This window comes from Mixia osmundae (genome assembly GCF_000708205.1).
Source record: "Mixia osmundae IAM 14324 unplaced genomic scaffold scaffold_5, whole genome shotgun sequence".
Classification (NCBI taxonomy): domain Eukaryota; kingdom Fungi; phylum Basidiomycota; class Mixiomycetes; order Mixiales; family Mixiaceae; genus Mixia; species Mixia osmundae.
In genome coordinates this window covers 380275-393869 of record NW_014575559.1, presented here as the reverse complement: position 1 = coordinate 393869, position 13595 = coordinate 380275, and the positions used below count along the sequence as shown (strand labels likewise).

The window sequence follows — 13595 nt, the reverse complement described above, 5'->3', positions numbered from 1 at the left end:
ACTGTCACGCCACGGTTATACCCCAATGCATTCGAAGACGATTTACAAGACTCAGCAAGGCACGGCTTTAAATTTGTGAGACTGCTTGGCGGGCGCCTTGCCCTCTGCTACGAGCACGAACTCCCATTCTCCTGCGCGCTGCTTCTCTGCGACCTTTGCAGGCCAGGGAAGATCTGCTTGAAAGGCAGCAGCCAGAGGAACCTACGCAGCGTCAGCACAAGTCATTACACAGGACTTGTAATACTCGCATTCCCGGATGCCTGTGTCTGACCGTCGCGCATGAGATGCCAACTGATCTTGTCCGCCGTTGTAGGGATGTCGGCAACGTCGACATCGATTGGTTTGCAGGCCGAGACGAGTGCGCCCGTTTCCGGCGTGACGATATCCATCTCGGCTGCCGAAAGAGCGACACAGAACGCGATCATCATTGTCTTGCCGATCATGATGCTGCCTTACTCTCCATTCAGCTGGAGAAGCCAATGAGATCTGTACCGCGTGGTAGGCGTTAGCCAGCGAAGCGATAGCGCCATGGTCAGGGTCGGTGCGCAGAATAAGTGCAATTACAGTACAATGCACAGACCCGCCAGGAAGCCCAAGCTGAGTGTTACCGATACCGCTATCTTGCTCGCCGAGCTCGTGTTGTCCGAAGAAGTCGTGGGCAGAACGCCGCCCTTGCTTGTGTCTGGGTAGTAGGACGGCGTTGCGCTGGGATTGCTCACTCGATACTCTGGAATCTGCTGACTCGAAGTACCACATGTGTCGGCATAGATGCTGTTGCAGGCTGTCTGGCAATCGTTTGTCGAGCTCGTCATGCCTGGCTTCAAGCATGCGTCGAGACACGCGCGAGAGCGGAACTGACAATCGACCAGGTTGATCGGCAAGAGATACTCTTGCATGAACTCTCTGCTCTCGGAAGAGCTAGTACACTCGCAGTCGTAGCCCATGGTGACGTTATTGCAAAAGTTAGTGCTCACGGTGGCATTCGAGTTGATGCAGCCTGAAACGGAGCAGACGTTCATCATCTGGGTGCAGATGGCCGCTCTCAGTGTCGCGCTCTCGCTCGTGAGATTGTACGTGAAGGCCGGAAGACTCTTTGCGAGCGTGGCGTTGGTGGACTGGGTGCTATTTGCGAACGCGTACGTCGGGACGGGCAGCAAGGATGTCTGAGTGTTCGTAGCGCCTGCGGACGGAGTGTCAGCTGAGCACAGCGCGGCAGCTGTCGCGCACCTCCTACAGAGCTGACGAGCGAGCTGAGTGAGGCAACGGCTGAGGAAGCGGCTGCGGCTGCCGAAGTAGAAGCTGAAACATCGGTGGTCAGCTCCACGCCTGGCCCGATGTCGACGAGCACGTACTGGTCTGTGCATGAGTGCCAGCTACCAGAGCGGCGAAGAGCGCGGAGTATCGCATGTCGACGAGTGGATGGCACTGATGTGCTGCTAGTGCGGAGGTGGCGGCGCTGCGGCAACGCGAAGTTTTGCCTCGTGTCGACGACAAAACCCGACAGACGACGTGGCCGATCGTCGGTCGAATATCGTCGTCATCGAAAGCAACAGGTCGAGCCGCATGTCAGTGTTGTTCAGACAGAGCACGAGAGCACCCCGACTGATCTCCCTTACACCTCGTCCAGTGACATCGACAGCTGCACTACAGCCAGTCCGATCTTTCCACGCATCACAGATCAGAAAAGCCGACATGCCGTCTAAGGATCCCTACACGCAAAAGGCAGAGACAGATGCACCCCTGGCGCAGAAGCGAGATGAGGTGTTCAAGATCATCAGCGAAGTCAAGACGGCCATGCTCGTGAGCAAAGGTCCCGTTGGCCTTCATTCACGTGCGATGGCACCCGCCAGCCAGGAAGGCCTCGTCTTTGAGTTCATCTACAACCAAGAGAGCAATAAGGAGGAAGAGCTCCAGAACAGCCCTGATGTCAACATTTCGTACTTCAGCCCGTCCAGCACCAGCTGGGTCTCCGTCGCCGGACAAGCCAAGCTCGTTGACGATGTCGAGCACATCAAAAAGATCTGGAACCCGCTCACGTCTGCATGGTTTGGCGATCTAGGTTTGTAGATCTTTCCAAGATGCCATCGAGTCGCTAAACAGGAGGTCGCAGGTGACGGCAAGCACACAGGCAGCTATGACGATCCTCGCGTCGGCATCATCTCCGTCAAGCCCTCATCTGTAGGTACAGCTTTCGTAGGAGCCGGGCGCAAGACTGACCTACAATCTCTCGACAGATCCGTTACTGGCTATCGACGTCCAACAGCGTGTCGAGTATCACTCAGATCGTAGGCAGCGCCATCACCGGCAAGACAGCATCGCCCGGCGTCATTCGCGAGCTGAGCTCCACCGAACTGGAGCAGTTGGCCTCCGAAGTCGGCAAGTAGACCCACGAACACACATATCCGATCAAGTGAAATAGACACTGTAGCACGCATAGCATATGCATTCGAGCGTGAATTTCAGATCCTGGCCCGTACACGCTTGTATGAGCTCGTCTTTCCGAGCTCGAGCCAGCGCAGCCGGATCTCATCCACGACCACGCCCATTTCTGTTCGGCTCGAGATGATGATAGCCTGTGCGTCCGACCAGCGTGGCTCGAGGAATCCACTGAATGCGACTTTTCCCTTTGCATCGAGCGTGCCGTGAGACCATGCGGCGGTTGCAGCTTCGATAGTGGCAAAGGGTCGGTGCGACCAAGTTTCCATCTGCGTTCGATCGAGTGCGCGCACCGTTCTTTGCTCGAGCGGTACGAGCGCCTCCGATCCGTCTTCTTCGGGCAGGAAAGCAATCCAGCTGATCTCGCCTCTTGGTACATTGAGATCGCCGGTGACTTTGATGAACTCGATCACATGCCGTCTGCGCATCCGTGTAGGACGCAAGGATGCGCTGCCTAGACGAGGTGGTGCGTCATGTACATTGTGCAAAGGCAGCGAGGTCGAGGAGCCGTCAAAGGGTAGCTCTTCGAGATCGATTTCGTCGACGGCATGGACGATCGACTGTACCTCCTTTACATTGATGTAGCCAAATTCGAGTCCATGAACTGAATAGACCGTCAGCTCGGGCTCAACAGGAGCGAAGGTCACTGACCAGAGTATGTGCCAACCCAGAGACCGGTCAGATCAATGGCACGAAGCTCGTTGCCGGGCATCGTCAAGACAGGATCACTGGGCGCTCTGATAGGCATGAATAATTCCGCGTCTGCAAGTGTGTCGTCAGCTTGACTGTCTGCAAAGCTGCAAAAGCTAGCGCACCCGACGTCATGAATCTGCCCCGACTTTGAGCATTGAGGCGGCGGTGAATGTTCATCCTGATCGCCTCGGGACCATTGCCACCATTGAACATATGTATGAGCTGAGGCAATTCCGGCGGCTGATCGATCCATTGCGGCACGTTACCGGTCTGGAACAGCATGCGAGGGCCGCCGTTGTCAGCGAGAGGCATAGCCGGATTAGATGGTTCATCGGATTTAGTATACCGCGGCGTGAAGGCAAGATGAGGACACTGCAGCTGGCGGGAGTCTCTAGCAAAGTAGGGCTCTTGCATGTCATCCTCCGTTATGCGATTCACATCGCCTTCGAAAGGACGTAAGATACCACTCTCGGCGATGTAGATCGTCGGAAAGGGTGTTTGCTTTTCGCCTGTGAAAAGGCTCGTCACCGTAGAGCCTGCACTGACAGGTACGCCTAGCACGTCGTATGCTACCTCTAGACTGACGGGTCGCAAGGCGTCAAAAATGAACGGCTGGCTCGCGCGTGGATCCGGCCTGGCGTTGAGGGTAACGCCGTGCTCGGGATGAATGGTAAACAACGTGCTGGGTCATACATAAGTCACACCAAGCCAAGTATGAGGCCAACTTACACATGTTGGAACGTAGGGTCCAAGACGTCAATACTGTAGCCCCGATCTGGCGAGGGATGATCTAATGGCAATCTGCCCACGCGATCGTCATGGGTCAACATGACCGCCATCATCGAGCAAGCAAGCAAGCGCACGAATAGCTAGCCGAGCCAACGTCCCACAAGAAACCTTGAGGAAGCACATCGGCCATAAAATCGTCATTGGCGTCTTCCAAAGGTTGTATGGCATTGCTCGCTTCGATGAGCTGGGCCGCGATGTAGAGCGTGTCTAGCGTGCCGGTCTCTGTACAGAGTTGCATTCGTATGACTCTGCCTCTGAAGGGCAGCGATGATGCCCACCAGCCGAGGAAATGCCGGTGTCTGCCGAGAAAGCGACTCCATTGCTCCGCCCAAGGTAGCCGGTCAACTTGCTCATCGTCTGTCTCGGGCAATACCGTCGTGGCGCCGTGTAGGAGCCAGAGATCTCGTATACGATCCTTCCAGAGCTCGTCGGAATGACAGATATCGTGCAAGGCTTTGCAGGTCGAAGACAATCGGCTCACGGAGACTGCCGATAGGCTATCGACGATTCTGAAGATCAGCTCTGTTGGCAGGGAGAGGATCGAGGTCATCTGAGCGGGTGCCAATGTACACGCTTCCACTTGACCAGACAAGCTCAAAGTGGAGCACCTCGAAACGGGTCCGCTTGTTGACATGGTCCAGCCGATGATCCACCACGCTGCTAATTGGCAATCGCAATCTCGCGCTCAATCTCATCAATATCAACCAAATTGCGCGTCAAGCCGAAGCGTGGCAAAATCATCCGTCACGATGACAACGACGTGCAATCCACAAGACCAGCTCAAGCCCAAATATGCGCACACCGTACAGAGCAAGCAATGAACCTGTGATCAGACTTTGCTGGGCCTGGGCTTGATGTATCGTGGTATCCGAGTGGGCGTGCGCGGAGCTCGCGGTGCCATCTTTGTGCTTGACGAGCTCGGTGGACTGCCCGTGTATCGCGGTATGCTGCTCCTCGGCGTCTTGACAGGTGTAGGATGGAGCTTGGATCTGACCTCGAGCGAGGAGACGCTCGTTGTGCACGTATTCGTCGTGCCGGTGCAATTCGATGAGTTGGAACTTGATGATTCGGCTTGGGAACAAGGCAGCCTGAGGAGGGCGACAGGTAGCTCCCAATCTCCTTGAGCGACGTAGGCTGCTTTGACAATCTCTACGCAATCGAGCTCAAGCGCATCCCAGGTGTGTCGCAATGTTTGACCGTCTTGCCTTGCTAAGAGTCGCACGTCTCTTGCTAGCTCGCGTGTCGCTTGGAAGAATCTAGCCGCTTCGGAATCCAGCAAGACATCGTCCTGACGGTCATCGCAGCTCCTATCGCCTTCATCGTCGTCGTCATCAGAGCCGACGGGCAAAGCGCGTTGCATTCTGACTTGATCGGGCGAGTGACGCAGAACGGGTCGCCTGGCTTTGAGCTGTGGGGTATGCACATGGGCAGGAAAGAGCGTCGACACAATGTGACGACACGTTGTGGCGGGTGCTTGTGGATCATACTCGTGTCGCCATTCGATGACGCTCTGACATCCTTGCTCTCGCTCTCCGTGCGATGCATCGAGATCGCCGAAGCGCGTCTGTGACGACCGACAAAGTCAGCAGGATCACACGCCACAAGCAGGCCACCCAGACCGACCTGCTTGACGACGGGCTCAGACAACATGTGTCGTGCAAGATCAGAATCGGATGCGCAAGGGACAGGCCGATCGATGAAGCACTCCTTCTCGATCCGTCGTATGATGTCTGACATACGTTCCTGAGCACGCGAGAACCGTGGCGGTCTTTCGGGTTTTCCGGTGTGTGGCTTGTATGCCAAACCGTTCGACGGACTCGCACTGACTTGTCTCGCTCTGTCTGCCATGTATGTCGGTCTCGTGCGAGGTGCTCCACGCTGGATGTCAGCTCGAGTTCGAGCTTGTTTGGGGCGGTGGAAGCGCTCACTGCTGGGAGATCGCAGGGATGCTTGCCAACTGAGCGACTCGGGACGAGGGGTTGAAACGCCAGAGCGGGGACTCGCTCCGACTGTCATTGCTTCCAACAGACGCCGTACTGATCTCGAGTCCTGGACGAAGTATCGACGAGCGGCCTCGACGCGTGAGGTGGACAGCGAATGCCAAGCCACTCCGTGCCGGACTCGCGCTTAGGAGCCAAAGTCCCATCACTCCTTTCCGAGGTCGAGCCTCGAGGCGAGCAGCCAAGCAGACGGTGATATCCGATCGTTTTTATGTTGACATGCGAGTGCAATTGTCAGTCTGCCGCGGCGCTATGCGAGGACAAGGATTGCTGCTCGAAGCAAGGAGCGTCGGTGCAATGTCATGCCGTCGTCCGGTTCCGGCTTCAGGATGGCCTGATGCATATCTGACTGAGTCTTTGGAAGCGACATGACTGTATACTGTCTCGTGAGAGTGCGAGTTAGGGGTATGTGTGAGCTAGCCTATCGACTGTCGTTCGTCATCTGCTCCGTCGCGTGCGTTCTCACTTGGAGACGTCTCCTCCCAGATCAGAGGTCGTCATGGACTCGAACGAGCCAGAGATCTGGTCTCGCATCCTGCGATCCGTAGCCTCGTCCTCTCGGGCTCTGCCCAACCGCACACTCATCTTATGCGGTCAGCCCAAATTGGACAAGGCATGCCGCAAGCTCACGATTTGGACAAATGAGCAGGACAAGTGGGCACCGGCAAGAACACCATTCTGGACACATTGGGGCTTGGCAAAGGGAAGGGAAAGGCGACGGATGATAGCATACGAGCAGAGCTGGGGTTATCGTACGCTTACACAGACATCAAGGATCCCTCAGCCTCGACGGCGCTCAATCAACGCGCGCTAGCGGATGAAGGTCCGCGACTCGCTGCTCAGCTCGTGCCCATGCTGAGAACATGTCATCAGAGATCGTTGGCAGGCTAGGATGCTACTCGCTTGCGTCTTACGATCCAAGTTTTGCCGATTTGCTGCCTGTCGCGCTCAACAATGACAACTTTCTCGAGACCTCGCTCATCATTGCTTTGGCCTGGGACAAGCCGTGGCTCTTCCTATCGTCACTACAACGCTGGTTCAGTGTCATCGCGGCTGCGGTAGCAAGCATCGAGCCAGCACTCGTTGACGAGGGCAAACAGAAGTGCAAGTCTGGCGAGACTGATCAGATGAACATGACTGATGACGGCGAGCATGCAGTGGTGGCACGCTTCAAGAGCTACACCGAAGGCTCAAGTCGACTGCCTAAATCAGAACATGACGAGTTGCCCATGCCTACAGGCGCCCTGCAGGGCAGCTTTGGTCTGCCCATCTACATTGTCTGCACAAAGGTACGTGCCATGTCCAAAGGTGCTACTTTGCTGATACCACAACAGGCGGACCATATTGCGCGCCTCGAACGCGACAAATCACTGAATGAAGAGCAAAGCGATTTCATCCAACAAAGCCTACGCACGATCTGCTTCCACCGTTCGTTCAGTTTCGGAGTTCAGCTGAAGCATGCTGAATGGAAGAGCGAATTTGCAGATGGCGCTGCCTTGTTGACGACGACGAACGCGCGACCGAGGACGTTTGAGCGCTTACGACAGTATCTGCATCACCAGCTCTTCAATCCTGCACTCTTCGCCTTTGAAGCCAAGCCGAGCGTCGTTGAGCGAGAAGAAGTCTTTGTTCCTTTTGGCTGGGATACAGAAGGAAAGATCAAGCTACTGCGGGATAGCTATGATGTGGCTGCTATGGCCCAAGCATGGTCGAACGATCTGCTGAACGAGCAAACCGACGACGATCCTTCGCTTGTCAAGCTCTATTCAACCCTGATACACGACACGTCTGCCAATCGTATCGTACGTCTTGGCAGTCTAAGATTGATCCTGGCTCATATTCACGCAGATGGCGCCCAAGCCAGCTTTGATGACTGTGCGAGACGAGCAAGAATTCCTCAAAGAACACTATGACGCTCTGCAGAAGGACAAGGTCAGCACAGATGCGAAATCGCAGTTCAAGACGGCCTCGACCGGTCGGATGGGCCCCATGACGGGGTCCACCGCCTCTCTCGATATGCCTGGCGTGGACAAGGCGCTCGCCGCCTCTGCAATAGCTTCGCCGATCAGCAAGGTCAGCTTTACAGCATCATTGCCTGACTGTACTTGACTGACAGTCTCGTGCCATAGCCCAAGTCACCCTCGAATCAAGCCCCGGCAGCCGCACCACTTGCAGCCGCGATACCGTCTCCTCTGACGCCACAGAGTGGTCAGAGCCAGAACGAGGTCTTGCACAATTTCTTCCAGTCCCTTCTAACTAGGGGGAGTAGCCCGGCGTCGGGAAGACCGAGCGCTGCTTCGGTGCCAAAGGAGAAGTAATCACGTGACACATGCATGACGCGCGCCGAGCTTACTTGAAAACATCCGCCGGGTCATTGTCATTTCGCCCAGAGCTGAGTATGGCGTCCGATGGCGCTGCTTCTATCATTGTCGCAGGTGAGTCTGATGATTTAGACAGTAGCAATTGCTTATGCCAGCCCAGTACGAGTGCGCCCGTTCTCGTCCAGAGAGTCGGCCTTGTTCGCACCCGAGCCAAAGACGCAGGTATACATGGGCGATGGCAGTCTGTCAGCTACACCGGTCGCCTCGACCTCCACTCTGAGTAGTAACAGAGCATCAGGGCCAGTGAGACGGATTGTAAAAGTGTTGGACGATCAAGTGATGGTATTCGACCCGCCGCAAGAGAGCGCCAACCCCTACGTCAAGCTTAGCAACAAGCGGGCCAAGGATCTCAAGTTCTGCTTCGACCGGGTCTTTGATGAGACTGCCACTCAAGAAGATGTCTACTCTGGTTCTGCCAAAACGCTCGTCGACGGCGTGCTCAGCGGCTACAATTCGACCGTTTTCGCTTATGGCGTCAGTCGCCCTTGGCTTTGCCGCGGCATGTTTGATGATGATGATGTTCACAGGCGACTGGCTGCGGTAAGACTCACACTATCTCAGGCACGCCAGACTCGCCAGGCATCGTCTTCTTGCTCATGAAGGATCTGTTCGACCGCATTGCCGAAATGAAAGACGAGACCACGGTCGAAATGAGCGGTCAGTCTATTTCCCCGTGCGCCTGGCTTCACTCACTGACCAGTCGGTGCAGTATCATATCTTGAGATCTACAACGAGGCCATACGGGACTTGCTTGTGCCGGCCGGCTCACCCACGCTCATGCTGCGTGAGACGGGTAATCGCATCACGGTGCCCAACCTTTCGGAGCATGTACCCGCTTCGGCTCAGGAAGTCATCGAGATGATTCATCAGGGCAATTCGATGCGCACAGTCTCGCCAACCGAAGCCAACGCAGTCTCGTCGCGCTCGCATGCCGTTCTATCAGTCAACATTCGACAGAGACCGCGCACAGCCGATCTGACCGAAGAGATTAATATGGCTACGCTGAGTGTCATCGATCTGGCAGGCTCCGAGCGCGCTAGTGTAACACAGAACAAAGGACAGAGATTGCTCGAGGGCGCAAATATCAATAGATCACTGCTCGCGCTCGGCAGCTGTATCAACGCCCTCTGTGACCCTCGTGCACGCGCACATGTTCCCTTTCGAGACTCCAAACTCACTCGTTTGCTCAAGCACAGTCTCGGCGGCAACTGTCGAACAGTCATGGTCGTTTGCGTCTCGCCTTCATCTCACCACTTCGACGAAACCTACAACACGCTACAGTATGCTAATCGAGCCAAGGATATCAAGACCAAAGTATCTCGCAATGTCATCAGCGTCGACAGACATGTCAGCCAATACGTCCGCGTCATCTATGAGCTACGTCAAGAGCTGGCAGCGCTCAAGGCAGATGGCAAAGCAGTCTCGGCAAAGCATATCGCTGTCGATCAACAAGCTCGTGCAAAAGCGATGAAGGAAGTCACAGATGCAGTGTCTCGCATGCGATCAAGTTGGGATGATCTCTCGCGTAAAGTCAAAACGGCTGCCTCCGCGAAAGCAGAAATCGATCGCCTTGTCATCCTGCAGAACGTCGCTATTGCCTGGCTTGACGGCATGTCAGCTTCCGGTAATTCATCTGTCGAGTTGCAGCTTCAGCCTGTCCGGGAACTTCAGCAGCAGTATCAGGATCGCGCTCGGCAGCTTGCTTTGCACATCAACAGCGCCGATACGGCAAGATCGCTGTATGAAGCCATCGCGACCGGCCTCAAGAGACGTTTGACCGACCCAGACGCTCTCGAAATGCTCGAAGCCAAGAACGCAGCCTTGCATCACGAGCTTCAGTCAGCAGCCTCCCAGGCAGTAGCAGAGGTGCACATAGCATCAGCGCGGCAGCAGTGTGAGCTGCTACAAGCCATCATGCGTACTAGCGTGCTTCTCGGCAACGGCGCAGACGCCCCCACTCTGGCTCACATCATGGGTATTGCGGAGCAAGGCTTTACACAGTGCTCTGGGCCTGCGCCTTCAGCGACCATCAGCAACGTACTCAAGCGACCTGCATCTGCAGCGAGTAGCAATCCTCCTCTCAAGCGCATGTCGATTGCGGGCCGACCTTCGACTGCCACTATGCCGAAACCAGCGCCAAGGGCCAGCATAAGCCGAGAAAGTCTTGCACCTCGTCGCTCGCCTCGCAAGCTCACGGCTCAGCCGCCTAGAGCGAGACCGCTTTCGCCTCACAAGCCAGCCGTAATCGCCGCGCCTGTTCTAGCGTCTGCTGCAGATGCGTCTAGCTCATTCGCGGACGAGTCGACTCTGAACATGTCTGAAATCTCCAGCAGCGACAACCTTTTGGCAAAGTCAGCATCGGAACTGTATCCTGATCCTTCACCATCAGCCGGACCTTTGCGAGACTTTGACTTCAATCGACCTGGACAGCTCTTGCAAAACATCGGCACGAAGCGTGCGCCATACTCACCAGGTAAAGACCTCGTCGACCCCACTGTCTTGAACGCAACCATCTCAAAGCCGCCGATCATGCGAGGACGAGACAGTCTGGCAAGTCGGCCACTCGGCCTATTGTCAAAGCCGTCGACCCTGCATTCGCTCGGAGAAGAAGCAGAAGGCGAGGAATCAGCAGCAGCGCCTGTATTTGTACCCGCTTTCAACTTTGTCCCGCCTCTTCAGCCCTTGCCCGTCTTGCCTCTCTTGGCGCCCATGCCACCTGTCGGACTCGCAGCGCCTGACACGCCTGGCAAAGAAACAGCTTTGCGCGCTGCTCGTCGTTCAATGGCCGCTGGCCCCGGGCCAATCCGCAGCCCAAAGCATCTCCCATCGCGTCGATTCAGCTACTTACCGAATAGTCCGGCGTCGAGAGCCCAAGGCACTACGGAGGCAGCTCGCGCATCGCCACGTAAAGTCAGGCGTGCCTCGATGGCTTTGGGTGGCTCAACTCAGGCGACTGCGCGCTCATTACTTCGCAGAGATTCGACTGTGCCCGCTGAACGCATCACGCCTGTGTGGCGCTGATTCTGGACATGTAGACTGGCGTAATGCAGCTTGAGTTAACAATCAGAATTGGTCGTCCATAGGAAGGCGCTTGCACATGTCCCACAGTGATTCGAGCTTTGTGCCAAGCGTGCTCTTGGCGAGGCCATCGCTTGGTGCGCCCTTGCCCTTGAAGTCCACGAAGTACCTATCACGCTGTGGGCCTTCCCAGACGAGATCACATCTATTGTTTGCTAAGCTTTCCGGAATTTCGCTCGCTTGGGGACCGGGGGTGCCTTCAGGTAACGGAGCAGGCGTTGCCTCCTCGTCCTCATCGCCATCTCTGGCTTCGGCTTCTTCCTTCCAATTGATCCTGTCAAGCATGAGATGCTTGTACTTCTTCATGCTAGCCTGCCCTCCTTCGACAAAGACAAACGCAAATTTGGGGTTGTAGAGTGTGATACCAGTAAGGGCGAGCTGCTGGGCATTCTTTCGAACCTTGAACCGATGCGAAGGATTGGTGAGGTAGCGAATGCGATAGACGGCGGCCGAGATACCCTTTGAAGCATCCTTGTCTTTCTGCGCTTCGAGTTTCTCTCGCCTTTGATCATCTGTCAACTGTCTGGCCGCATTGGCTTTCTCGTGCCCCACTTTGCGAGCTGTCATTTCTCTTCTGACTTTGGCTTCGACCTTTGTAGGATCAGATATAGCCTGCTGTGTCAGTACGCGCATCATGTTGGCAAGTTTGACTGTGTCATGCGAGCCGTCAGCGCATGCCATCTTGCAAACAGCAGAGGGCTTACCTTTGGGAGGATCGGGAGGTAGGAGACCGAGCTTGATGCGATCTCGACGGTCTTGTAGATCTGCTTGCCTCCTCTGCTTTCGCATCTTCTTCATCTCCTTTTGAGTGAGTTTGAGCGGTTGGGCGTCGACTTTGATACGATCGGCGGGCGCCGGTATCGGGATCGGATGTTGTACGTAGATTGTGATGGGCGTCTCGTTCGACTGCAGGACTCTGCTCGTCGCGCCGTTGTCGAGGTCGGAATAAGACTGATTCGGCAGAAAGGGAGAATCCCACCATTCGATATCCGGCGGTGGCGGCCTCTGTTCGATAGAACGTTGAGCAAAATACGTATACGAGCACGCGCGACGAACCTTTGCTTGCTTTTCGGTCAATTCGATCTCATCTTCCAGACCGGCTTTGCGCGCGCTTTCGAGAATGCGAGCCTTGAGCTCCTCCATGCGGGCTTCCGCTCTGAGCTGATCCGCAAGCGCTGCAAATTTGCCCTTTGGATTGAATCTGAGCGGTCGAGCTTTGCGTTCTTTGGGTACGAGGGACTCGACACCGAGCCGTTTGTCGAAGTATGGATTCTTACGGGCCTCTTCGAAAGAGGGCACACTCGCGTTCGAGAGCTCAAGTTGCCGTTCGATAGGTTGCCGCACAGGCTGAGCTATGCGAGCGTTTGCCTGAGCCAGCATGAGCGGACTGGACGATGGAAAGGAGACGAAAGGCATACCCTTGTGGTAGAGAACTTGGGCGCCATAGGCTTGTACTTGTCCTTATTATTGCGCTTTGCGTCTGCAACGGTAACGCTCGATTTTGCTAGGAGAGGATGCAGGCCAGTCTTTGGATCTGCTACGATCTGATCTTTGGGTGACTGCACGACGCGTCAGGTCAAGTCGGCATTCGAGACAGAGAGAATGCTGACGAGATAAGGATTGAGACTGCGTTTGGCAGCCATAGCTTGCACGTTCCGCTTAGCTTCTGCTATCCTTTTTGCGAGCGCAGGATCGAGGCCTGGTGCGGTCGAAGTGGCGGAAGGGGCAGGCGTGAGTGAGTCGCGTGATGGTGCCGCACTGGACATGGCAGAGGGAACGCCAGGCACAGACTTGCGCTGGAGAGCAGCTATCTTGGCAGCTACTTCTGCTCGCTTGGCCGCTATCTGGTCTGGTGTCTGTGCATCGGTGTCGCGCGTTCAGCGCTTGAAGCTGATGAAACGCACAGCTGCTCACCAATCCGGAGGAGGAGGGCGCGGAGGTGGATGCTGAGCTCGGACGAGGGGGTAGCGAGCTTGGCTGTCTGTTGGGCTGAGGCAAGAAGCTCTCTCGACCCTTGAGATCATCCTTTGGCGGGAGGAAAGAGGGAGCGTTCCTGCAAGGGCTCCTCGGGTCAGCCGCTGTCAACGAGCTGCTGAGCTCAGTGTACCCTCTTGCCCGCTTGGCAGCGCTCTCGCTTGGCTCTGCATTGCCCCGCTTCGACATGTGGCCGGTCTTGACGGATGCTGATGCGCTGATGCCTCGTTGATTGACTTCGCGG

General features: G+C 55.9%; 6 protein-coding genes across 6 annotated transcripts; 2 read left to right on the top strand and 4 right to left on the bottom strand.

Annotated features, from left to right (window-relative positions):
• Positions 1 to 51: 51 nt before the first annotated feature.
• On the bottom strand, positions 52 to 443 carry L969DRAFT_94437 (uncharacterized protein; the record flags this gene model as incomplete). Its single annotated transcript, XM_014712489.1, has 2 exons — positions 52 to 201; positions 249 to 443. The coding sequence occupies 2 exons, from the start codon at positions 441 to 443 to the stop codon at positions 52 to 54; spliced, it is 345 nt and encodes a 114-aa protein (XP_014567975.1).
• L969DRAFT_87326 (uncharacterized protein) lies at positions 248 to 1472 on the bottom strand. Its single transcript, XM_014712488.1, has 3 exons — positions 1353 to 1472; positions 1228 to 1299; positions 248 to 1180 (listed from the first exon to the last, which is right to left on the bottom strand). Exons 1-3 carry the CDS (start codon positions 1405 to 1407, stop codon positions 561 to 563), a joined length of 747 nt encoding a protein of 248 aa, XP_014567974.1. The 5' UTR covers positions 1408 to 1472; the 3' UTR covers positions 248 to 560.
• Positions 1473 to 1542: 70 nt separating this feature from the next.
• Positions 1543 to 2479, top strand: L969DRAFT_23814 (uncharacterized protein). Its single transcript, XM_014712295.1, has 3 exons — positions 1543 to 2059; positions 2111 to 2178; positions 2235 to 2479. Exons 1-3 carry the CDS (start codon positions 1564 to 1566, stop codon positions 2382 to 2384), a joined length of 714 nt encoding a protein of 237 aa, XP_014567781.1. The 5' UTR covers positions 1543 to 1563; the 3' UTR covers positions 2385 to 2479.
• On the bottom strand, positions 2460 to 5766 carry L969DRAFT_94434 (uncharacterized protein; the record flags this gene model as incomplete). The annotated part of the gene is made up of 8 exons (XM_014712487.1): positions 2460 to 3040; positions 3088 to 3198; positions 3252 to 3811; positions 3859 to 3930; positions 3993 to 4578; positions 4679 to 5006; positions 5048 to 5482; positions 5542 to 5766. The coding sequence occupies 8 exons, from the start codon at positions 5764 to 5766 to the stop codon at positions 2460 to 2462; spliced, it is 2898 nt and encodes a 965-aa protein (XP_014567973.1).
• Positions 5767 to 6417: 651 nt separating this feature from the next.
• Positions 6418 to 11320, top strand: L969DRAFT_94433 (uncharacterized protein; the record flags this gene model as incomplete). The annotated part of the gene is made up of 12 exons (XM_014712486.1): positions 6418 to 6511; positions 6568 to 6741; positions 6792 to 7022; positions 7077 to 7207; positions 7253 to 7346; positions 7404 to 7720; positions 7767 to 7991; positions 8048 to 8183; positions 8309 to 8353; positions 8400 to 8773; positions 8827 to 8956; positions 9009 to 11320. The coding sequence occupies 12 exons, from the start codon at positions 6418 to 6420 to the stop codon at positions 11318 to 11320; spliced, it is 4263 nt and encodes a 1420-aa protein (XP_014567972.1).
• A 42-nt stretch (positions 11321 to 11362) lies between these two features.
• Positions 11363 to 13540, bottom strand: L969DRAFT_17286 (uncharacterized protein; the record flags this gene model as incomplete). The annotated part of the gene is made up of 7 exons (XM_014712247.1): positions 11363 to 12027; positions 12082 to 12382; positions 12434 to 12745; positions 12796 to 12936; positions 12988 to 13233; positions 13292 to 13430; positions 13485 to 13540. 7 exons carry the CDS (start codon positions 13538 to 13540, stop codon positions 11363 to 11365), a joined length of 1860 nt encoding a protein of 619 aa, XP_014567733.1.
• Between the last annotated feature and the right edge of the window lie 55 nt (positions 13541 to 13595).

Coding starts and splice junctions, on each gene's coding strand:
- L969DRAFT_87326 (XM_014712488.1), bottom strand. CDS start 1,407: ATGCGATACTCCGCGCTCTTCGCCGCTCTGGTAGCTGGCACTCATGCA. Junction 1,300..1,352: donor TGGCACTCATGCACAGACCA/GTACGTGCTCGT, acceptor CCGATGTTTCAG/CTTCTACTTCGGCAGCCGCA. Junction 1,181..1,227: donor GCTCGTCAGCTCTGTAGGAG/GTGCGCGACAGC, acceptor CTCCGTCCGCAG/GCGCTACGAACACTCAGACA.
- L969DRAFT_23814 (XM_014712295.1), top strand. CDS start 1,564: ATGTCAGTGTTGTTCAGACAGAGCACGAGAGCACCCCGACTGATCTCC. Junction 2,060..2,110: donor TGCATGGTTTGGCGATCTAG/GTTTGTAGATCT, acceptor AGGAGGTCGCAG/GTGACGGCAAGCACACAGGC. Junction 2,179..2,234: donor TCTCCGTCAAGCCCTCATCT/GTAGGTACAGCT, acceptor ATCTCTCGACAG/ATCCGTTACTGGCTATCGAC.